We start from the raw sequence: 24602 nt of genomic DNA, 5'->3' as shown, positions 1-24602 counted from the left end.
TTTTTTTTTTTTTTTTCTTCCTGTTAAGCTGTTAAGCAGTTATTGTTGTCACAATATCTATTGCTCAAAAGTTTGAATAGATCCGAAAATATTATTACTCAAAATAATATAAAGTTAAGAATGTTAGACAGACACGACTCTCCACAATTGTATGATATTGTCCACTTTGACCATAAGCTTTCAGAGCTTTACTTTGTGCTCCCCAAAAGGCCTCATAACAATTGAGTTAATATTCCTCACTTATAAACGCACGATCATTTCCTAAATTAGCCAATGTGGGACTTCCATCATCCAACAAACAATAAGAAATAAAATTCACAACGTTTAAATAGGATACAAGCTACCAACTAATACTTACAAATATAAACTAACTAAATCTTGACAATAAAATAAAATATATTACTAATCAAATAATATTAACCGATACGAATATATAAGATATATTCTATAATTAATATATTTTTTAAATATTAACTACGGATATCTTGATTAATTCAAACTAGCAAGAAGTTGCACTAAATTATGACAAAAACTTTAATTTTTCCCCCTTTATACCTTTTCATGAAACGTTTTGTCTGATCTACAAGTAAAAAAAAAGCTATCGATCCAAATTCACCTTTTTCAATAAAAGTAAATCTTTTATCACCTTAACTAAATAGAAATATAGAAAACAAAGGATCGCTATTACGACTTAAAACGTAAATTTAAAATGCATTACCACGACATTAATTGATATGTTTTTTTTTTTTTTTTTTCGAGATTATTCAAAATCATTTAATTTTTTATAATGTAATATTTAAGTACAACCACAACCTTTCTTATAAATTTAAACCAAAAAAAACATGACCATAACTTTGGTTGGACTTAATTTTCAACCATATATTCATTAATATATTAACAACCTTAGGTAAGTTAATTGAATGTTTTTTTTTTAGTATAACGAGTTAAGTGGAATGATATTAATATTTTAAAAAAAGTTAAATAATGTCAATAAATTAATGGGCTAGGTGTACATAAACGAGCGACGTGTTGCGTTGAAAAAGGTGACGATCATTGAAAGTAATTATTCGAATAAAATATAAAATAGTATTTTAAATTTCAATGTGCAATCAAACGTAAACTGGGACCGCTCTAATTTGGATTATTTCCATTCACTTTTCTTTTTTTAAAATAAAGTACTTTTTTCTTCCCATGTGAGTTTGGAATTTGGATCTAGGAATAATATTCTTTTATTATTCCTATATTTATATATTATTTATTTGTTTATTTATGAAATTTTGAATCTCCAATAAATACGTGTTAATTGTTCTTGAATCATGCTCGAATTGAATAATATTTTTATAATATATTATATATTTATTATTGTTTAAGTCACGAGTGTCAAGATTAATAATATAACGAAATTACTGACAATCAATTGGTATTTTAAATGTTATAATAAAGTTTGTATTTAAGGACAAAATGGTAAAATATAAGCGTGAGATAAACAATGACTTACAACCAAATGTTTAACTGAATTGTTAGGAGAAAAACAAAATATTTATGATTGTGGTGACTAAATTTAAAATTAAATCAAACCTATGATGATGAAGTGATTTAACAAAAGAAAAGGAAAGTTAGAGTTAGAGTTAAATAAGGACACGTAAGGGACCTTTGCCATGTCGGATCCAATGGAGAGACAGTCAATTTGTGATGATGACTTGCATACAAATCTCACTAAGTGTGTTGTCATGTCCAACGTATTCAGACGTGTCTGAGTTATGCGATACTCGAGTAAAGAAAAAGTATATGAACGAACGAAGATAACGTTTGCATGAGAGTGAGATGCACATTCTTCTCTCGGTGGCTCAAACATAGAAACTTCATTGGTAAACGTGTTTTACTTTGAGAAATTCTATGTTGGGTGACCTCCTAAGAATTGTGATGCATGTGAGTGACGACAAAACATGTTGGAAAGACTCGTGTGGGTATGTGGGGATAATCTTCACTCTTAAGAAGTGAGAATAGATAATCTGACCATGTCGCAAGGGTTGTAGGGAAATATCGGAGTCATCGAGTGTCGAATCCATATTCTAAATTTTGATTCAAATCCTGGGTACGAGGTATTACAAGTTATCACTTAGATCCATAAGTGGGCGAGGCTAAGAAGGACCACATTTTGTAGGGAGTCCAAAGGACCACTCTATCATATCGTTAGTTTATACCTAATATTGTGCGTGAATCTTATTGATGTGAGAACAAACGTCCAGATCTGCTGACTTGACTCTTCTAAATCTATTTAGATAATTCACGTCTTATTTCACTCTGTCTTCTAATGTTTTATTTTTCTTTGACGATTTTTATAAATAAAAAAAGTTTAAATATACAAGATTATGTATGGCTTCAACCACGAAGGATGCCAAAATTTCTTTAAAAAGTCGGAATATGTTCTAGAACAAATCTTTACCACCTTTCTGGAAAGAGCATTATAGCCTATTTGTTCGTGTAATTAAATCTTTACCTACCTTTCTTGAAAGTGCTTTATTCGAAAAGTGAAAATACTTTAATTTTCTCGGTTCATTTCATTTAAATTACATCACAAACTTAAAATATTTTATGGTTTTTTAATAATTAGTTTAATTAAATGAAAAATGAAGAACAGTATAATTAAAATGGCTAGTCATTCGAATTTATTAAAAAAAAAAAATGCAAAAGTATTACTTAAAAGATTAAAGATAAAATTCACCTGAATTAAAATTTGTCACATTCAAAAATTCGAAAGGTTTGGCACCAATCGAAATGCCGCCATCATTCTCAAAATTGGGGCAATTAGGTTGTTTTGTTTGAATTTATTTGGCTCCTTCGTTGCATGTCATTTTATTGTGAAAATAATTGTTCGAGTTGTATTTTAAAATCTTAGGAGAATATTTAATCGGATATATAAATGGTTAATTAGGCAACATAAATTAATTACTTCTCCATAATTTTCATATTGAAATTCTAAATTTTAGGAATATTTTTTAATGAATAAAATTTATTTGATTGAGTGGTCTAAGACCCGAACTCACATCAAATACATATGACATGAAGACCTTACGAGTTATTTTTTAAAATTTAAAATATTAAATTTAAAATTTTAAACGAATAAAATTAATGTAATGGTGCACCATACTCAAAAATTTTAGCTTTAATTTTATAATTTTCTTATAATCTTAGTATATGAGAGATTAAATTAAAATTTCATAAACAAGAATAAAACAACATGATGTGTTATATTTACGTGCGTGGTCGAAATGACAACACATTTATTTGCAAAAAGAAATGACAATACATTAACTTTCAAGATATGTCATGTCAGTTTCGTCTTTTATGTCACAACTTAACTAAATAGTCGATATTTGAGCAAGAAAATAAAAAGTTTACAAAAAAAAATATATAAAAAAAGTAAAATTAAATAGGGAAAACTATACGTTAAAAAAGAATAGAGAAAAAATATAATATAAAAGTACACATTAAAAAGTGGCAAACTGCTAAATTATATATGTATAAATATATATTATTTTATTCGACCTTTTTAAATCCTTGGGCCATTTGTTTAGGGAGAGAATTAAAAAAATAATTTCTGTGACATTTTTGACGACCATATTGATGTGAAAGGTATTTTCTTTAATATATATATAAAGTATAATGGAGAAGCATTACTAATATTGAAATAATTAATTATAGTGAGGTGTAAGTAAGAGGTCTTACTGTCTCAAAAAGAAAATTTGTATATACATATAATAACCTCTTACAATTAATTAATTGGAAATTTAGCTGTCAATTACAAAATTTGTTGGTGACCATTGGATTGAAGTGGATGAATCTATATCGGGCATTGATCTGCTGTTACCGAAATTTATCGCAACGAAAAAACTGAGATTCATATAGAAATTCACGGAAGCTAGGAGTATTAATGGTGAAATGCAGGGCCGATGACAGCGGTGGAGCTTTTAGCGCGCTCGCTCACTAGGGAAGAAAACGACAGCCAATTACGCATCTCATCATCTTTTTGAGTCTCGATTGTCAAAATCTACTGATTTAGAACTTCTGAGGCTCTGATTTTACAAACTTCCACGCATATAAATCATCTTCGTCTTCCTTCCTTCACACATTTTTTCTTCTTCCGAGAGTTGAATCTCTCTTCACGGAGGAAGAAGGGAGATAGGAATCGAGGTTTCAACTTTTAGGCGTAATGGCTGGAAATGATTGGATTAATAGCTATTTGGAGGCAATTCTGGACGTTGGACCTGGTATAGATGAAGCCAAGTCTGCCAAGCCATCGCCGTCGCTGCTTCTCCGAGAGAGAGGACATTTCAGTCCCACTCGGTATTTCGTCGAGGAGGTCATCACCGGCTTCGACGAGAGCGATCTATACCGCTCATGGGTTAAGGTAATCAATCATTTACTTACTTCCACGCTTAATTTATCGAACTATGGCGTTTCTTTCTATGATCTTGAGTTGCTTGTTATGGTTGTTGTTGTTGTCATGATTGTTCGCTCAAGGCTGCAGCCACCCGAAGTCCCCAGGAGAGGAATACTAGATTGGAGAATATGTGCTGGAGGATTTGGAACTTAGCTCGTCAAAAGAAGCAGGTTCGGTCTTCTTTTTTAATAACTCCAATAATCGCAGATTATGTGGATGATTCGCATGCATCATAGGCCACCTGAAGAAAAAAAAAAAATATATATATATAGAAACCTCGTCCTCTCTTCGTTCTTTCCCTGTTGCCTACTATTTGGCTGCATTCTCGAGTTCATTCATCGTTTCCTGTATGAAGATTGTGATTATGTCCTGTGCACCATCATGCGAGTGTTCTAAATTATATTTTTCGAAAATTACCGGGCATAAAATAAATTTGACAGAACTTGTAGTTCTTTTATACATTAACAACTGTCGGAAGGATTATCCCGAATGAATATCTGTTATGCTGAATTTGAATTATATAAAGGTGATGGTTAAATTGGAAATCATGTTACGTACAAAACTAGTAGTTATGAATTCCATGGTTTTATAGCTTGAAGGAGAGGAAGCCCAGAGGATGGCTAAACGTCGTCTTGAACGCGAAAAAGGTCGAAGAGAAGCAACAGCTGATATGTCTGAAGATTTATCAGAGGGAGAGAAAGGAGAAGTGGTCGGTGATACACCGGTTCATGGAGACAGCGCCAAAACACGTTTGCCGAGAATCAGCTCTGTTGATGCAATGGAGGTGTGGGCTAGTCAACAAAAGGGAAAAAAGCTATATATTGTATTAGTGAGGCAAGAGCAAGAATTTTCTTTTCTTTTGGATATAATTGTTTTTTGTTACAATTCTTTTATTGTTGCAAACTTGCCAAGTTATGCATATTCACTTGGTTTATCATGCATACTTTTACTTCAGCTAAGGCAAATATAGTCTCCTATTTCTTTGCATTACATTTACCTTTGAAGAGCTTGTAGATTTGTATAGCTATCTTTAAACTGCCAAAGGATACTTCCTTTATTACCCATGTCATTAACATTGGTGATCAATGCTGTGCAGCCTTCATGGTCTGATAAGGGGGGATAACATGGAGCTTGGCCGTGATTCTGATACTGGTGGTCAGGTAATATTTGTTTCATTCTGTCTCTATAAATTTGAATTATATAACACTTCATTTTCTAAGTAAATGTATAGAACTGCATAACTGATTGATATTTACTTCTCCACTTTGTTTAGGTTAAGTATGTAGTGGAACTTGCTAGGGCCTTGGGATCAATGCCTGGAGTGTATCGGGTAGATTTGCTCACTAGACAAGTATCATCCCCAGATGTAGATTGGAGCTATGCAGAACCTACAGAAATGCTGGCTCCGACTAGTTCAGAAGGCTTGGTAGGTGAGATGGGCGAGAGCAGTGGTGCCTATATTATTCGTATACCGTTTGGTCCAAGAGATAAATATATTCCTAAAGAACTTCTGTGGCCTCACATCCCTGAATTTGTTGACGGTGCACTTAGCCATGTCATCCAGATGTCTAAAGTTCTTGGTGAGCAGATTGGTGGGGGAAATCCAGTCTGGCCAGTTGCAATCCATGGGCATTATGCTGATGCGGGGGATTCTGCTGCACTGCTCTCTGGTGCTTTAAATGTTCCAATGCTTTTTACTGGCCACTCATTAGGTCGGGATAAATTGGAGCAATTACTAAAACAGGGTCGATTGTCAAGGGATGAGATAAATTCAACATACAAAATAATGCGGCGGATAGAGGCTGAAGAATTAGCCCTCGATGCCTCTGAAATAATTATTACTAGTACTAGACAGGAAATTGAAGAGCAATGGAGATTGTATGATGGGTTTGATCCAATCTTGGAACGAAAACTACGTGCTAGGATCAAGCGTAACGTGAGTTGTTACGGCAGATTCATGCCTCGAATGGCGGTAAGTTATTGAAATGTCTGCATGCTTGATGTTGAGTTTTATGCATCTATGCAATAAATTTGACCTTCAACATAATTAATGCTTGATGAGATTAAAAAATTGGATGCTATTTCATCTTTATTTAGTGTTTCCCATTCTTTACTTGATATTGATTAAATTTGAGTCTTGAGTCATATTGATAGGTTGCAGTCCTTTCTCATCAAACTAATTATTGAGTTTTAACTTCTGAGGTACACGCATTGTAAATTTTTCCATCTAATTGTACACAAATTGTTATGGCGTGATGTAGGGTGCATTTGGGATTGCTTTTACGAGGTACAAATGAAATTATGAAAGAATTTTAACTGTTTTACTTGTTTGGCAAAACTAATTATTCATTCATTTATCTTTTTAAGTTTCTTCTTAGGTGCAAGATCACCAAATCAACCTACCAGTAGCTTTTAAAAACAGCTTTCCCAAAAAAAAAATTCATACTCTGGAACTAAAATTTTAAGATTCCAATCCTTCCGTCTATATATCTTTTTTTTTTTCTTCTACATCTATTTCATCCTTTATCAGTAAAATTTTGATTGATTCAAATTTTTTTATAACTGTATTTCCTAAACTTTTATTAAATTATATAAAGTTTTGAACCATTAATTTATAATGAAATGGATGTTAAATATTAATATAAAAATAATTGAAATAGTGTCTACTTTGGTCATTTTAGCTCAATCATAACAAGTTTGTATTATTTTTCCGAACATTATGATCTACTTTTTCAAATATAAAGTTAAAATTTACCAAACACTAATTTTCTTCGGTGTGACCACTGATTTTTCTATTATTTTAAAAGTTACAACAATTACAAACAAAGGCATACTGTTGTCTGACTGCGTGCCTGAGGCAGGCTAGCTCTGTTTGTTGACTGTCTGAAATAGTTTTATATTGGAGGAACATAAACTGGAAGAAATAAATAGAATGTGCTTCACAGTCCTATGGTAATTGCAGCTATTACCAGTAATATCCTTCATTGTCATCTTTCTTTAATATTCCCTTTTCATCTGAACCATTTTTTACATTAAGTGCCGCCAGGAAAATCTCGTCATTTGGTCAGAATTTGGGACATTATAGTTTACTTGTCTTCTTCTTCTTGTTTGTTTTTTTTTTTTTTTCCCTTCATTTTCTTTCATCTTGCATCTTAATCTCAAAAGTTTGTGCTTGTTGGGCCCTTGACAACTTTTATTTCATATGATATATTAAAAAAATTCCCTTCTTCTCTGCAGGTAATTCCCCCTGGGATGGAGTTCCATCATATTGTTCCTCTTGAAGGTGATATGGACGTTGAGACAGAAGGAAGTGAGGAACACCCTGCTTTGTCAGATCCACCTATCTGGTTTGAGGTTATGTTTTTTTTACCATGCTCCTACTTTAAGTTATTGTGGATATGGACAGTTAGCTGTTTGAAGATCATTCTGGTTTCTTAATAGTTCAACCCTATCTTCTGGCATTTGCAGATAATGCGGTTCTTCACTAATCCTCGTAAGCCTATGATTCTTGCCCTTGCTAGACCAGATCCAAAGAAGAACATCACAACCTTGGTCAAAGCATTTGGAGAATGTCGGCCACTTAGGGAGCTTGCAAACCTTGTACGTGGAATCCTAAAAGGACTATAATTGATCAGGCAATCTTCTTGATGCTGTTTGCTGCCATGTTAATTATCCGTGACTTTTCTTCATACATTGCAGACGCTAATTATGGGTAACAGAGAAGGAATTGATGAAATGTCAAGTACAAATGCATCTGTTCTTCTCTCAGTGCTTAAACTTATTGACAAATATGATTTGTATGGACAAGTGGCGTACCCTAAACATCACAAACAAGCTGATGTTCCTGACATATACCGTCTGGCAGCAAAAACCAAGGTATTCCTTCTGTATTCTCTAAGACTAAATATTGAGTTGATTTTATCTCTCTTGACCCGTTTACACTATTAACTAAATTCTCGAGATATTATCTCCAACTATTATTTTATCATTTACAGCTTGCTGGTTAGTTGAGTTATATAGTTTCTTTCATGTGCACACTCCTCTGAAATGTCATACACTCACTGCACCTTGCTAATTCTTAAGTCATATTTTTCTTCCAGGTACCGTTACAATGGCTTTCGAACCATGGACACTAATTCATTATTATTTTTTTTGGCCATCAACGTAGATTTGTGGGTGCTATGCCTAGTTTGCTTTTAAGTAGTTTCTTTCATGCACATACATACTGCATTTTGAGGTTCACAAGACTATTTGTCAATTTGATATTTAGCAAGAATCCTTTGAATTTTGGAAAATGGTTTAAGAAAGAGATTTTTCACACTAAACGTTGACTGGCTTTCTTTGAGAAATATGATATGCACTTTATTAAGTTTTTTGGAGGCCAGTGGCTAATATTTTGTAATTTGCATCATCATGCTCTTAAATACTAGCTTATTATTGTACCGTCCATTCTGAATTTTGGGATATCTTCTCTTGTACATTCTTGGCGTTTTTTGTTCTTTTTCATGTTCTTGTGGCGTTCTGCTTTTTCTGTGAACACTGATCCTTTAAGTTGGAATCCTTATTTATGATTTGCAGGGTGTTTTTATAAATCCAGCATTCATTGAGCCATTTGGACTCACTCTTATTGAGGTGATTTTTATTCTTTCCATACTTTTCCTTTTCACAGTAGCATTTCTTTTATTAACCAGTTATCTGCACTTTTGTTTATCAGGCGGCAGCTCATGGTTTACCTATTGTTGCCACAAAAAATGGAGGCCCTGTTGATATACATCGGGTATGCCTGCTTTTAGCCATAAAAATTTGCTTAGAAGCGTTGGTGCTCATGCTTCACACTTGTTGTGCAGGTGCTCGACAATGGTCTTCTTATTGATCCACACGATCAACAGTCTATCGCTGATGCTCTTCTGAAGCTTGTTGCAGACAAGCACCTCTGGGCTAGATGCCGGCAAAATGGTTTGAAGAATATTCACCTATTTTCATGGCCAGAGCATTGTAAGACATATCTATCAAGAATTGCTAGTTGCAAACCGAGGTATCCACATTGGCAAAGAAATGAAGATGAAGATGATAACTCAGAATCAGGTTCACCCGGTGATTCGTGGAGAGATATACAAGACATTTCTCTAAACCTGAAGTTTTCATTAGATGGAGAGAAGAATAGTGGAACTGATAGATCTCTTGAGTCGGAAGGAAACGCTGCTGATAGAACAAATAAATTAGAGAATGCTGTATTGAGCTGGTCAAAGGGCGTTTCAAAGGATACACGAAAATCAGTCGTGGAAAAAGCTGATCAAAATGCAAATGTTGGCAAGTTTCCAGCATTAAGGAGGAGAAAACATCTCTTTGTTATTGCAGTGGATTGTGATAGTATTGCAGGTCTCGTTGATACCACGAGAAAGTTGTTTGGGGCAGTGGATAAGGAAAGGAATGAAGGCACTATAGGGTTTATTCTCTCTACATCGTTGACCATTTCTGAAGTAAATTCATTTCTGGTCTCAGGGGGCTACCACGCAAATGATTTTGATGCCTTCATTTGCAATAGTGGCAGTGATCTTTATTATTCATCCACAAATCTAGAAGATGATCCATTTGTGGTCGACTTCTATTACCATTCACACATTGAATATCGATGGGGTGGAGAAGGATTAAGGAAAACTCTAGTTAAATGGGCTTCTTCGGTTTCTGATAAGAACACTAACACGGAGGAAAAAATTGTAACTTCAGCTGAACAACTTTCAACAAATTATTGTTACACTTTTAATGTTCGGAAGCCTGATGCGGTAATTCTCGAACTTTTAGTGATGACGTGACTTTTCTTTATAGTTTTTCTTTATTGCTATATGTATTTCATTTAGAGGCATAGCTTGTTGATTGCATGTCTCAGGAGTGTATAAGTCAAGAATTTCCTTTGCTTTCATGCAGATTCCAGTAGTTAAGGAACTCAGAAAATCGCTGAGAATTCAAGCTCTGCGTTGTCATGCTGTTTATTCTCAGAATGGAACCAGGCTAAATATAATTCCTGTACTGGCATCTCGTTCCCAGGCTCTCAGGTACTGTTACTTATGGTACATGGTCTTGTATATTTTCTACTAAATCTCTTGCTCAATATTCTAGTTTTCTTCATGAATTTTATAACCATGGATATTGGAAGATGCATGTGGTAATCCTGTGAGAAACTACAACTCTGCTGCACCAATATGTCTTGAATTATATAAGCAGCGAGGATTCTGCTGGAAACGAGGAATTTAAATGTCTGGGAACATAGAAACTATGAAACAATGACCTTTTTCTTTACGATAAGCTTTGAGGACCTTACCATTTAACTGTGTCAGGTATCTTTATGTTCGATGGGGGACGGAGCTATCAAAAATGGTTGTGTTTGTTGGAGAAAGTGGGGACACAGATTACGAAGGGTTACTTGGTGGAGTGCACAAAAGTGTGGTTCTGAAGGGCGTTTGTAACGGCGCAGCCAACCAGCTCCATGCTAATAGAAGTTACCCTCTTTCAGACGTTGTTCCAGTTGATTCTGCAAATATTGCACAAGCTTCTGAAGAGGCTAGCAGTGCTGATATTCGAGCTTCCTTGGAGACCATTGGACTTCTCAAAGGCTAGAAAATTTCTAATGCTTGGAGTTGGAACTAAAGCTCTTCTGGTACGTTTCTGATCGTCTTCAACGGCCATTATAAAAAATTAAGAGAAAGAAAAAAAAGAAAAAGAAAATGATGAATAACAATTGGCCACCTTTTTGGATAAAAAAACAAAGAAGCTGAATCTCAGTTGTGTGCAGCTTGTGTATTTTTGTCATTCCAGTGTCTTCTAGCTTGCTACTGCTTTCATGGTAGCTGTTACTGTAAAAATTAATGAAAGTTTGTTTATGGGGTAAGTTTATGATACGTTTTCATATCATGTACATTGTTTGTACTGTTCTATTTTCAATTAATAATATTACAAAGTAAAATAATACATCAACTAATTTTGGGTTGATTGTTTTTTTTTTTTTNAATTTAGAATATTTTTAAATTATTGAAATTCTCAAACAAAATACAAATATTAAATTGTTTGGCAATTTTAATTATGATAAATTTTAAAATATAAAAACTAATTTATGATTACATTGTTATGAACTTGAAGCTATGCTAAATAAATAGTTAGTGTTTTAACCTTCAAACAGACATGCAATGGCTTTTTGATTTTTTTATTTTTTTATGGGCAAAAAATCATTTAATTGCCAAATATTAAGAGTTATATTGATTAAACAATAAATATAGTATGATTTAAAATTTCATATCTCTATCAATAAATATTCCAAATATTTACATTCATATTGATAACTATATTAATCAAACTTTTAAATTTGTATAAATTTCAAAATTGCTAATAATTTTGAAAAGGAGTTTAATTTTTAAATTTCAATTAATTAACGAATGAAAATGATTAACATACTTATAAAAGTTCATAATTTAAATTCATTTCGTTATTAATTTTAAATTTTAAATTTATATCGTTATTAATTTCAAATTTTACTTGATATATCTCAAGAATTAGAGGTATAATTTTATTTTTCCTATGATGTTCTCATCACATTCATATTGAAGCTTATAAGTCATACACGTCTTTATATATTTAAGTTGATTATAATATTAATTATATGTGGAATTTTCACGAATAGATAATTTATGAACTCATAACGAAGATATATTTATAAATAAAAATTTAATATCGATATTAAGAAATAAATATTCATATAGTATAAAAAATATATCAATCAGTCATAATTTTATTATTTATAATTAAAAAAAAGTGACAGAAAAGCGATTCAAATAATATAAAACAGAAAATAAATGACAAATTCATTTTAATTATGAAAAGACTAATTAGGTAATTTTATGTGGAATTGGCGATTGTAATTTTGGCTTGTCCTTGGGTTCACGTTCTAATTATTGATCCGCGTGCAGGCAAGAGGCTACAATACAAAGTCAAGCCCTAAGCCTATTTCAGCTTACTCCCTCGACACACGCTGTTAAACTACTGCGAAAGCTGGTCATCAAATTAAACCAAGCCTCCCTCCTGCTGCTGGGGAGACCGACACCCTCCTCCTACATCAGAGCTTCTTCTACACGACGACTTGTCCAAGACCCGAAGATCAAAGCTTCTGAACTCGAGCCGCTATCGATGGCTGATAAAGAAGCAGAAGAGCGAACTGTGGGCGCTCATGCACCTCAAATGGCCTCCCCTATTCCTTCCGGCGAACATACTGTCTGGGCTGATGTGTCGCCTCTTCTCGAAGCTGCTTGTGGAGGTTGTTTTTTTTATTTATTTGCATCTTCTTATTGCATCAGACATTGTGATTGTTTCGTTTGAGGAGTTAGATGTTGTTTGTTGTGTCATTGTGTTTCGTGTGATTATTATTATTATTGTTTTTTTGTGATTCGAAATGGCGTTGATTGGCTTACTTAAGTTGAGTTGATTAGCTTACGGTGCGATGAAAGTGAAATTAGCTTTGTTTCTTAAATCTTTGTGGTTGGACATACTAATGTCGTGTGGCCTAGTTTGATCCGTTATTAGAGATGAGACTAAGAACATTGCTTTGTTTGTCTTTACAAGAGAGATCAAATATTATAGCGGGAAAAGGGAAATTGATTATATTCAGTTCAGCCGTTTGATGGTTTTAAGTTAAATGGAGGCTTGGAATTGCGTTGAGTTTATGATAACTACGCTGCCAGAGGATGTAAATAACGACAGGGTTTAACTTTGACAATGGTGTTGTTTGTTGAGCGATGGAGTTTGGGGTTGGTTCATTTGTTTTTGTAGCTCATACTAACACGAAGAAGAAATAAATTCTTATTGTTGTGTTTACCTTCCTTCCGAACAATATTTCATTCATCAAGATCATAACTCACTTGGTCAAGGTATAATATCTTCGATCAAAATGTCGAAAGTTTGTATCCCATGCCTCACATTGTCGAACTAAAAAGAGGAAAAAGAAAAAATTGCATTCAACAATGTGCAAAAATTTGCCCTCTCCAGCTGCAATTTATCACTGCTTGAATTTCATCTCATAACTTCTGTCACCCTCTCAGCACTGGAGAGACATTTAATCCTTTACTGCATAAAAGAATTGAATTGGAACGATTAAGTAGATTCATTTAAAAGAATGGTGTGTTGATCTAGTTCTATGTATGAAATAAATTAATTTATTTAATTATTTATATTTCATATTATTACGAAGTTTTCAATTTCGTTTATTATTTTGTTAATTTATTCTGTTTGTTTTCTACTGATATTTCTGTGATCGAAAGTTACTCATTGATACTCAATTTTGTACTTGTCCTAATTAACTTGAATAACTGCATATGTTGTCGTTTTTGGATTCCATTTTTTCCTTACAACCATCTTTACAAAGTATATCTTGTTTCAGATCTTCAAGACGGGGAACTTATTCATGGGGAGAACTTCAATCTTTTTTCTGCCATGTCTGCATTAGAGGTACTGCTTCATAGTTTAGTTTGTACGAAAACATTTATGCGTTAGAAAAAAATGAATATTTGGTGTTTTCTTTACATTCATTATCTATTCATAATGGTGGACTTTGTACGAAACCTATATCTTTGTTTCAAATAAGTTTTGAACTATTTCCCCCTTTGTTATTTGTTATTTTTTTAATGTTGTAATCTACAAGATGATGTTTAATAATGTGCTCAGTAAAGCAAACTTGCACTGTACTGGTTTGAGGTTTTCTTCACTTTTTGATGTTTTATTTATCATCCTTCATATGGTATTTTTATAAATATGCGACCTTACTCATTATGGGCTGATGCTGTCTAGTTTCATGCTTTGACTTCAATGCATTGGGTAGATGAATTTGTTCGGATTTTCTCTGTTCAACAACGTTCTTAGAAGTGAACTTGTATGCATTTCTTGGAAGATTTTCTCACTTTTTGATGCTTTATTATCATCCTTACTTTGGTATATATATGTCTTTGAGATACTACAAATTATGGGTGGATTTTATCTGGTTACAACCTATCAGAATGTTATATGGAAGGCGGCATGTATTTTTAGCTAGTCATATTTGAATGGTCATGTTTATACGTTTCCTAGAATTTGGAAAACCCTCAATCTTAAAGGCCCTGTATAGGTGGTGCATGCTTAGATGCCCCCACTTCCAACATGTTGCTGGTCAGGATTGTGGCACTATTTTCATTTGCTATGTTTCTCTTGTTTTTTTCTTTTCTCTTCCTTTTATACCCACATGTTGCTGATTGGTTTGAATTTGCCATTTTAGTAGATAATGGATCCAAAAATGGACTCGGGTATGATATGTAAGTACTATTCTGTTGATGAAGCTATTGAGAATGGTGCTGCGCCAATTCCTCTGAGCTTTGATGGAACAGTTGATGTTCAGTGCACTATTGATATCATGGACCATCTTCTTTCTTGTGAGGTACTCCCTTTTCCATTATGCTTATTACTTTTAATTGGAAACATTCATATTATTTTACAATTTATTGCTTGACGTAGCCTTGGTTGTTTTGAGAGTTGTGCATACAGTTCCTGACTTACTTCTATGTAAGATTTGTTGTACATAAAGAGACATCAGGGAGTATGCCTTCCCCCCACCAAAAAAAAAAAAAAAAAAAAAAAAAAAAAAAAAAAAAAAANGATGCACTTAGCTTTCTACTCTGATGATTGTTATGAGAATTGTACTAATTTGTATTTGACATGTTTTTTTTTTCGTTCTTTCTACATAAAACACACCGTTTGGAACAATATAGAGGAAACACCAACTTCTTTAAACAAACATCATTTCAAAGAGAAAATGTGTAGTCTCAATGAGTTATGGGATACCGTTTGGCTCTTTGCAATTCTTTATGTAATTATATCTTGTTCATATTATGGTCAATCGGGAGTTCTTTCCGTAACCCATTTGGCTGTGTGGGGACATCTCATCTCCCCTTTTGTAATCTTTGTTCAGTAATATATTCTTTTGTTTCTTATTGAAAAACATCATTTGTATCAAGCCATAGGAAAACCAATGGCATTTTCGTTCACATTTTGATGTACTTCTCACTAAGTAAATGAAAAGTATTTCTACTATATTTATATAAAAAAATCACCATCTTTCAACCTTCCTCTCAAATGCAACCCCCAACTAAGTTCACCCTGATCCTGTAGGCCGTAAGTCTTGAACTGGAGCTCCTCTCAAGTTAGCCCCTTACTCTAAAATTTGTTCAAAGAACCACTAGCACTACCCATGGCAATGGAAATTTAGAGAATGGATCAAACACTGGAACAAGTTAGCAATGTGAGTCCATGGTATTATATTGAAAGAATGGGAACGTGAGCGTCCTTGTGTGAATTTTCCCATGAAGTCCTTCCCATTTTTGCTATCAATCACTCTGTACCGAAGAGAATTAGGTTTTCTAGGAAATGTCCTTGACCATCTGCAATGAAGAACGATTATCTTTCTGGCTGATATTCCCAACGTATTAAATGTTCTTCATATGGAGGAGAATGCAACTTCCCCTTAGTTATTCAAATGCTCCCCAAAAAATTCCTGTTCTTTTTCCACCAAAATTTGGTCATTTGAATAGGAACTTAATGGCCTACAGAAAAAGGGATGGGTAGAGAGACAACCACATGTTCTCCCTTTCATTATTATAACTATTATTTTCTTTTGAAAATAATAAATTTTTTGGGCGTTGTTTGCAAGTACTATGTTTGAATTTTGATAATCCTTATGAAAATTTTCTTTAATATAGATCATGGAAATAAGAATTTAGATGGCATGTAAAAATAGTATGCAAGTTATGTATGATCCTTTGGGCCTGTAGCCCATTGATGCCATGGTTAATCGTTAAGGATTGTGGTCATGTGTCAGGCATGCACTTTGCCTGCCAACCAATAGAAGCAAAGTATATCCAAGATGTAAGGCACAAATTATTTACGTAATCTTCATGACATAAGACCAAACTTATATGCTTGCTTCTTATCGGGTCTTTTACCTATGTTATATTCCATGGATATTGGTTGCACCTGCTGTTTAATTTTCATATTTTTCTGGTCCTTCTTTAATTAAGCTGTGACCTTGTGCAACAGGCAACATGGCACAAGGGTCACTCATTGGCACAGACTGTCTTCTCTTGCATTTATCTTCTGAGGCCTGATAGAACAAGTTCACATGCATTATTGCATTCCTATTGCAGTGTCATACGTGCAACCTGCAAGGCAGTTATTGCTGTTGTCTCAGATGCACGAACACATGAAGTAAAGTATTCAAACAGCTCTTCGTCTCTACTTCTCTTCTGTTCAGTTTGAGGTCTCAAAAGTTGTTCTCAAAAGATTTGTATTTTCTTTGAATCTTTTTTCTTGTGAAATGATAATGCTGTGGCTGGATTTATTAGATAAAGAAGAACTGAGAAATTAGTGCAATAATCTTTATGGAATGCCTTAATCTTTCTATGTGCAAAGTATCATCTTTTACTATTTCCCCTCTAATTACCTTACAATTTTCTTCTTCAGGAAGAGGATCTTTTCATAATGGCATATGGTCTTCCTTTGAGTGGGGATGGAGATGAAAAATGCTTATCAATGCTAAATGCTGTTGAAGAAACAATTTGCCGTCAATTGCGGGCTTGTAAATCCTCATTACCGAAAAGTAGAGCACCCGAAGGCAACTTGCTCATTCCCTGCTTAAATAATTTCCGTTGTTAAAAAGTCATAGTGGTATATTTTGTTTTATTGACCTGATCTACAAGTTTATGTGCCAACAGAATATCTTTCTAAAAAGTTGAAGTATACCATATTATCATATGAACCATAACTAGCTGAACTTAACTAGTGGACTTTAGCTACATAAAAATTAGAATTAGCTACATTTTTTTGATCTCCCTTTAGATTTTTTTTTTTAATGTTGGTGACTCTATAACATTGTCTTATGTATTATTGTTGACAATGAGGTCGATGATCGTGAGTCATTTTCCCTTTTCTATCTAATGCGTGTGTGTGTACATATAGTTATGTTGTTCATTTATTTAGCTTTTCAACAAGAAGCAAGTAGGTTATTAAACCTAGAACATTATAAAAGAAAAAAGGGGTATAACTGTGTAAGGCATCATCTCTAGAAAAAGTAGATTATAGACTATGTAATTCATTTTCAACCATAATGGGTTGGTCTTATGGTCCCAAAATTCTGCTTGACCTTACTACATTTGGTTGTTGGGAAATATCCCAAGTGGGTGGCTACTATCCAAGTAACCACTATGGGTTTGAACCCATTTCTCTATAGTACTTCCACTTCTTCACTTGATCAATGATCTTGCAAATCCATGGTGGTTAAAACTCCCCTTATTATTTCAAGCTTCATGCCTTCATCATCTCTATTTTCCGCTTTCTCTCACAATTGCAGCTGCTAGATAATTTAGGGATCTCAAATATTCATTTTTTTCTTGGCTTTTTTTGCAGCTGCAGAGCCGTTTCAAAGTAATTTTGATCTGGAAGAAGACTACTGCAGGGCTCTGTTATGTCGCCTGCGCTTCCGTAAGGTCTTAACCAACGTATTCTATTGGTTAATTTTTCTTTGGATTGCTGTCTTGTGCATAACCTAATTAATGCATACTTGATTACCAAGTCGACTTTTGGGATGTTAACATATGATGTTTGTCTTCAAAATGTTTTTGTATTGGCAAATAGCAAGCATATTGGCCATGACGATTGAGTCAAATCCTTGTGTATCTTGTCAAGTTGGTGATTTTTATTTAAAAAGTTAACGTTATTTATTTCACAGGGTTCATAGGTTAATCCTAGTTAACGAACTTCTCAAAACTTGGACATTCACAAAAAGAATGTAGAAGGATGAAGAATAACAGGAAAATCACGTTTCCTATGTGAAAAAATAAAAATAAAAGGAAGAACATCAGGCAAGAAATACAACTGCATTTTTTTAATGAGAAACTGAAAATATCAATAAAAAGATTACAAATAACAGCCTAAAGGCCTTAGGGATGAAGGATTCCTAAACCTAACAAGGAGTGGAAGGGTTGAAAAAAATTTCAACCAGGTGCTATCAGTCAACAATCTGTTATTTAATTCTATGTTGTGTAATTGAAGAGGAAAGGTGGCTAATCTATGAAACGTATACAGTTTCTGTCTTCCTGGTGGTCTGCGCTCATTTCCAAGCTATTTTGTTTGAACCTATTTCTTGGGTATTTTATTTATGATGCATTAACTCTGACCACTGAATTATTAGAAAGAAGTCATTCATAGCAATTCTGGTCCATTTATACTTTTTAACTGGTCTTGTTTCTCATTCAGTTAGGATTTTTTGGGAACTCTCTTATCTATTGGCCTAAGCGTCTTCGCTAACATATGCTTAATTCATTTACCTTATTATCAACATGATGTTGCTCGTACGTTGGTTTTTTCTCCTACTGTATATGGTCTTGTTCCTCATTTAAATTATAGAAATGGTAGGTATTTCTTAATCTTGCATTTTTACTTTGGGAATTATATTCTTTTAACTTGACTCATCACTACAGCACTAGATGTCTGCATTTAGTTTGTAATATCTATAATGTGAAATCTGCTCTATTTTCATGTCTTTACTTTTCTTTCAGCATTTCTACCATGTCCTCACTTGTCTGAGGCGGCCTCAAGGTAGAGGCTTAGAGTTGGCAAGAAAACATATAGCGTCCTGTTTGTTGGAGCTTGATTTGATCCGCAATTCTTCCACTTTTCTTAGCAATAATGGTTTTGGAATGAGCAAAGATGGTTTAGAGGATATGACAACTGCTTCAGGCCGTCAACCACTAGGATTTGATTCTAGTTTGAATTGCAGATTGTCTGCCCCTACTCCACCGCGGGCAATCAAACTACTAAGCTGGAAAAAGGTGAGAAACTTGACCTATATTGTAGTCTTATCATAACCGCTTATTATATGACATAGTGTAATTTCCTAACAGGCAGTAGATTATTTTGTGAAACTGCTTCATGACCTAGATAATATATGTTCCTATTCACTGGACCCACTTCTGGAAGGTGTTTTCCGCTTTGTGGTTCAGTTCCAGAAAACTCAGCCTGATTTGGTCGCTAGATCTCTCCTTCAGGTTTGTAACATTTGGTTCCTTTATTACTGAGTTTACCACTGATGAGTGTGTAATTTTTTCACTCGAAGAATTCAAGAGAGAATTGGAAAAGACCAAGGTTGATGATGATGGTTATGTAAAATTGATTTAACTGATATATATCTTGTTTCTTTGGTAATTTTCCTTTATTGAATCATTGGTTTGTTGCAAAAAATAATATTGTTTGAAGGACAATCAAATATTTTTTTACTGCAAAAAGCTCTCAACATTATTGCAGCTACATTGCCAGCATCTTGTGTCCTTTTTGTTTCTCTGAGTTCTGACAAACACACATCTTGTATCCTGTAATGGACCAGGTTGGTTTTAATTTTTACATAATTAAATATGGTTTTTTTGCTTTACATTAAGGAGTATTAATCAGAAAGCTATGCATTTGAATGAAATATCAATCATGCGTGTTGGGCAAACTGAAATTGTCCGGTTTTAACTTTCCTCAGTCATCTGAGAGAACCACCACTGGTGGAAAAACTTTCCACTTCATAATATTGAGATTTCTCTAGCATTACTTAAAATGTTCCATGTTTCAAAGAAATAACTATATAAATAAAGGTTTCTTGCTAATACGTGTATTATTTCTAAATTCTCAACTACAAAAGTTCTTGATCAGTTCCTTCTGGTTCAAGATGGGAAGCTCTACGGAAGGGATCCTCTCTATGCAGTGATCACAAAAGCTGCGGGATTGCCTGAATCTGCCAAAAACCATGAAAATCAGAAGAATCAATACATTGTGCAACTAGGACAGGTTTGGATGACCATTGTTATGTTATTTGTTTATTTTATAATTCGTCTAATTTTAAGTCTCATTAGCTGTTTAAAATTTCTGATTTAGTTCCTACTTCCATGAGAGGCAAAAATGTTGTAGCTCTGTCATGTATTTTTCTCCACTGTTATAATTAATGGTTTTTAAGACGTAACTCATGTCTAGATGTTTATCTTATGGGAGAACTACAAATTTTGTAACTGTTTTGATTTCTTGGATAAAGCCATAATAAATTGTCGTATATCAACTCCAAATGCAGTTAGTGATAAATTTGCTCAAGGTACTTTGCACAAATTCTGCATGGCAAAGACGCAAGCTTGGCAAGATTTTACAGGATTGGCGTGTTATCTACATGCAGGTATGTTCATTTTTCCTTTTATGTTTGAAACTTCTCGTCTGTTTGTTTTGCCTTCATCCTTAGAGTTCATTAATAGTCTTAGTTAGTTATAAATACAATAGCTAGCTCTTAGGGATTTATAATCTGTCGCACCCTTTAGGAAAGGAAATGTGGGACACTTGAAGATTTATGCTTGAATAATGTTATATTTTATAAAAATTGAAATGTTATATTATTAGCTTGTTAAGTTTTCAAATTCATGTTGTTTATCTAACCTATTTTTTATGACTAAAAGATGTTATATGTATTGATCAAGTACCGTAATGTCTTGGGAACAGTGTTATGTAATGAAAAGACTTCCTTTCCAAGAGCTGCTAATTGATGCTCAGATATGATTTTTGCAAAAGTGTAGGGGGAACATTTTTTTAAATCTCAATAGAAAAATTGATTGGCAGTCGGTGAAAAGGAATATTATAATTTTTATCTAATAAAGCCTTTTTTAGAAGACTTGAAAGCATTCATAATACATCTTTAACAATGGCATCATGAATGACGATGTTCTTCTATAAATGTTGTTTTGGCAGATGGAGATGGCTTTCAAAAGGGATTTTTCTGAAATATTGAGCATATCAAATGGAGAGGTGTGTTTCAACTTTCTATATTTGTGCATGAGTTAGCCATATCTCTGTTCAATTTTTAGCTCCATCAAACATCAATAACCCTGCTTTCTCTCGTAGGCTTGCTCTATAAAGGAGTGTTAGGTGAATTCATTTTCTTGTGGCATGAACATGTATGCTTAGATTTTAATTCATGAATTTTGCTATGAGAAAGATATTTAATAATTGGGAAGTAAACAAAAGTTCAACAGGAACCTGATCTTGCAATGGAAGGTGATAGAAAGATAGTTTTCAATCCAATTTCTGTCACCTTCAACCCCCTCACCATTCATTATTTATTACTTTTTTTCACCAACCAACTCCCTAATGACAAACATGCTGTCCTAGTATTCTAAAAATATCTCTAGTATCTGCCTACTAATATTCCTAACAAAGTTTTGGCATGTGGGTAAGCATTAGCAAGGAACATTGCCATTTGCTGCTCACAGCATTCTGTAAACAAAGTTGTACTATAATTGATGTTGCAACAAATGGAAAAATGAATCGTTTCTCTTCTGTATTGTCCGTTTGTATATATATCAAAGTGGAAGCTTCATATTTGCATATCACAAAGGAATCCTCTTCTCTCTCTAAAATACATTTTGTGTTTGAACTTAAGCAGATCTAAACTTTTTGCTAGCTGTATTTTCTACTGTTCACTTTTCGCAATTTTATGATACGTGATAGTAATCAAATGGCCCTTTGACAATAGCTGATTTCTTCGGACTTATAACTTAAGGACACCATGTTGAAGAATAAACGATTTGGTATTGCAGAATGCATGGATGAAGATTTTCCAACACATCCTCGTTTGGGTAGAGGAGCAAACTTATTGGATTTCTACTCGGTTCCTTGTCTTAGGTTTTGAATTAGAGTTGTACTCCCCTAGCGAGTATTGCATGGTATATTGGTACCTTTCTGTTGTCTTAATCAAGCTCGTGGAGAAGATACATCTAAGAGCATTGATGAGCAATGAAACCGGTGAGTTCGCTATCTTGGCTACCATGATAGGCACGGTATTTGTCATATTTCTCTAAAATAAACTCAAAGAAATATCCCAGGGAAAAAAAATCCTGTTAGATTTATAGCTTTATAAGGGAACACAAGTTTTGAAAATATAAATACAATTGGATGGCATTTAAATTTGATTTTGTTTAGGTTAGAAAATTATGTGAATATAATCAGCCATTTGTTGAATTTTCTTTTGTGTGGATATAGCGCCATTTTAGAAAATATTAGATCTGATTGGCTTTATTCCCATCTTATGTCAATCAGGTAAACGAAAAGGAAAGAAAAAAGGAGCCTCCTCAAAAGATATTGGGAAGGATTTTCGAATTCCACCGGCAGTCTCATTTCTTCAGTGCCAAATATGTCTCGCTGAAGGGCTACTAATGGTAATTATACTCCGTTGTTTGCGAAAAAGTAATCTGGTAGGCATTTTTCAAATTAAAAATGGTTAAATTTTGATGATCTTATTTTTTAAAATGAATTTTTCCAGTAGTTTTCATTTCTTAAAAGAAATAATTTAGAGAAAAAGAATGATGAATAGTTTAGAGAAGAAGAAACTAATCTAATCAAAACTTTCAGATGCTTGCTGCTTTGAGGAATGAACATATGATCGTACAGAGTCCAAGCCCCTTCAATAGTGAGTATGAGGTAAGTCTTTCTTTAACTTTATTGAAAGCATAATTATCTGCAAAGCTAAATTTTTGCCGTTCTTTTCAATCAAAGGCTTTGATTGAAAACATTGTTATTAAATTTAGTTCAAATTACAAGCTACATGTTCTTCTGCAGAGATTCTTTCAACATTTTGAGCTTCTACAGAAGGCTTGCATTCCTGACAATATCACATTTGGTTCGTACGAGCAATCAACTCGTTTGGCTCGCATTTCTGTGAGTATTCTAAATGTTGCAAAAGTAATTCAAATATGTAACATTAATGTGGAAAAAAAACTCAACTATCCCTTTTGCCTTACAGAACCTAGTTACATATAATTGCTTTAAGGATGCCCAGAAGATAGCAAAGGAAGTGAAAAGTAGCTTCTCAAACGACCCTGAAAAACTGGCCGAACTCCGAAGGATCGAGCTAGTTGCAGAGCACAACAGCGTCGCCTTGAACCTGATCCACAAGGTAGGGGCTCTTGACCCCTCATTAAAGATTTCATTCGAGTTCAATCACCACCCATATTTTGGCACTGCTCTCGTCAAGAGATCTTGAAGCTTTTTTACTTTATTGGTCTATCTCCCATTTCTGCACGTAAAGGTTGTTTAGTTGGAGGTTTGAAGCACACAATGGTTTAAAAGGTAATGAAATCCCTCCCTCCTTGGTGCCATGAGTGAATTAGTTTATGTATTCTTTTATCTTCCCATTTTCTTTATCATTTGTAATTTATACTCATATAAGGTAATAAAACATATAGTTTCAGTTTTGATTTCATTAGTTTCTTTCCCCATTTTTTAAATCATAAAGTCCAGAAGTTTGGTAGAATATTATGAACATGTTCAGGGATAATTTATATTTAGAAAGTACGATGTTAATTTTCTTGAAATATATATATATATAAAACATGAATTTCGCATTTGTCGGTGAGCTTTAAGAATGACATAATGTTCGAACCGACGTTTGGTTTTGTAAGGTGGATGAGCTGTCTGAAGGACCATCTTATTCTTGCACCAAAGTTTTCTTTTTTATTTTTTCTTTTCTTTTTCTCACTAATTTCTAAGCAAACTATCCTTTTCCAACCCGCGTCAAGTTACCTGCTCCTCATTTTTTTTGTAATCGGATGTGCTCATCCCCACGCCTTTGGATTCCATTTCCAACATAATTTAATGAATTAAATCATATATTATCAGTTAAATAGTAAAAAAATTCAACTTAATTTAGTCAAAATAATAATATACTTCAGCATGATATATATTTCCAAATTTAAAATTTTAAAACAATAAAAATATTATATTTTAGAATTCAAAATATTAGTATCTTAACAAACTTTATTCTTAATTGATTGAATTAAACTAAGGAGATAATATTGACAATTAATTCAAATTTGTATGTTAACTTTTTTTTTTTCTCGATTAATATGAAATAATTATTTATTTTCTTCCATTAATATATTAATTCACAAATAAACATGGCATATTAATGGGTATATTAACTCCAAAAAATTAAACCACCCATGGTCTAATATTTAATTCAATATTTATTTCCGAAGTCGTGGATTATGATTCAACACGTGGCAAGATCTCAAGGCAGGGTGCA

The 24602-nt window shown here is 33.5% G+C and overlaps 2 protein-coding genes across 4 annotated transcripts; both read left to right on the top strand.

Annotated features, from left to right (window-relative positions):
- Positions 1-4213: 4213 nt before the first annotated feature.
- Positions 4214-11420, top strand: LOC111792846 (probable sucrose-phosphate synthase 1). The gene is made up of 13 exons (XM_023674445.1): positions 4214-4411; positions 4525-4614; positions 5037-5278; positions 5541-5604; positions 5718-6416; positions 7682-7798; positions 7913-8044; positions 8144-8320; positions 9023-9076; positions 9159-9221; positions 9292-10227; positions 10370-10497; positions 10780-11420. The coding sequence occupies exons 1-13, from the start codon at positions 4214-4216 to the stop codon at positions 11057-11059; spliced, it is 3180 nt and encodes a 1059-aa protein (XP_023530213.1). The 3' UTR covers positions 11060-11420.
- A 1006-nt stretch (positions 11421-12426) lies between these two features.
- LOC111793443 (N-alpha-acetyltransferase 35, NatC auxiliary subunit) lies at positions 12427-23780 on the top strand. 3 transcript variants are annotated; one of them, XM_023675315.1, is made up of 16 exons: positions 12427-12746; positions 13866-13933; positions 14736-14891; positions 16547-16714; positions 16970-17105; positions 17912-17991; positions 19063-19335; positions 19408-19551; positions 20198-20332; positions 20610-20708; positions 21272-21328; positions 22120-22324; positions 22619-22737; positions 22931-22999; positions 23138-23236; positions 23322-23780. In XM_023675315.1, the coding sequence occupies exons 1-16, from the start codon at positions 12620-12622 to the stop codon at positions 23559-23561; spliced, it is 2175 nt and encodes a 724-aa protein (XP_023531083.1). In that variant the 5' UTR covers positions 12427-12619; the 3' UTR covers positions 23562-23780. The 3 variants fall into 3 exon arrangements, with proteins under 3 accessions (XP_023531083.1, XP_023531082.1, XP_023531084.1); XM_023675314.1 differs by having other exon boundaries at positions 12428-12746; positions 16970-17120; XM_023675316.1 differs by lacking the exon at positions 12427-12746 and having other exon boundaries at positions 14733-14891; positions 16970-17120.
- Positions 23781-24602: the final 822 nt, after the last annotated feature.

This window comes from Cucurbita pepo, chromosome LG04 (genome assembly GCF_002806865.2).
Source record: "Cucurbita pepo subsp. pepo cultivar mu-cu-16 chromosome LG04, ASM280686v2, whole genome shotgun sequence".
NCBI classification, from domain to species: Eukaryota; Viridiplantae; Streptophyta; class Magnoliopsida; order Cucurbitales; family Cucurbitaceae; genus Cucurbita; species Cucurbita pepo.
Note: the sequence above shows the minus strand (reverse complement) of the source record. Positions and strands in the feature narration are given on the sequence as shown.

Excerpts from the sequence above, each read along its gene's own strand:
- LOC111793443 (XM_023675314.1), top strand. The coding sequence starts at position 12,620 with ATGGCTGATAAAGAAGCAGAAGAGCGAACTGTGGGCGCTCATGCACCT. Across the intron at positions 20,709-21,271 it reads GGCGTGTTATCTACATGCAG|ATGGAGATGGCTTTCAAAAG; the intron begins GTATGTTCATTT and ends TTGTTTTGGCAG. Across the intron at positions 22,325-22,618 it reads ATTGATGAGCAATGAAACCG|GTAAACGAAAAGGAAAGAAA; the intron begins GTGAGTTCGCTA and ends TATGTCAATCAG.
- LOC111792846 (XM_023674445.1), top strand. The coding sequence starts at position 4,214 with ATGGCTGGAAATGATTGGATTAATAGCTATTTGGAGGCAATTCTGGAC. Across the intron at positions 4,615-5,036 it reads TAGCTCGTCAAAAGAAGCAG|CTTGAAGGAGAGGAAGCCCA; the intron begins GTTCGGTCTTCT and ends ATGGTTTTATAG. Across the intron at positions 9,222-9,291 it reads GCCCTGTTGATATACATCGG|GTGCTCGACAATGGTCTTCT; the intron begins GTATGCCTGCTT and ends CTTGTTGTGCAG.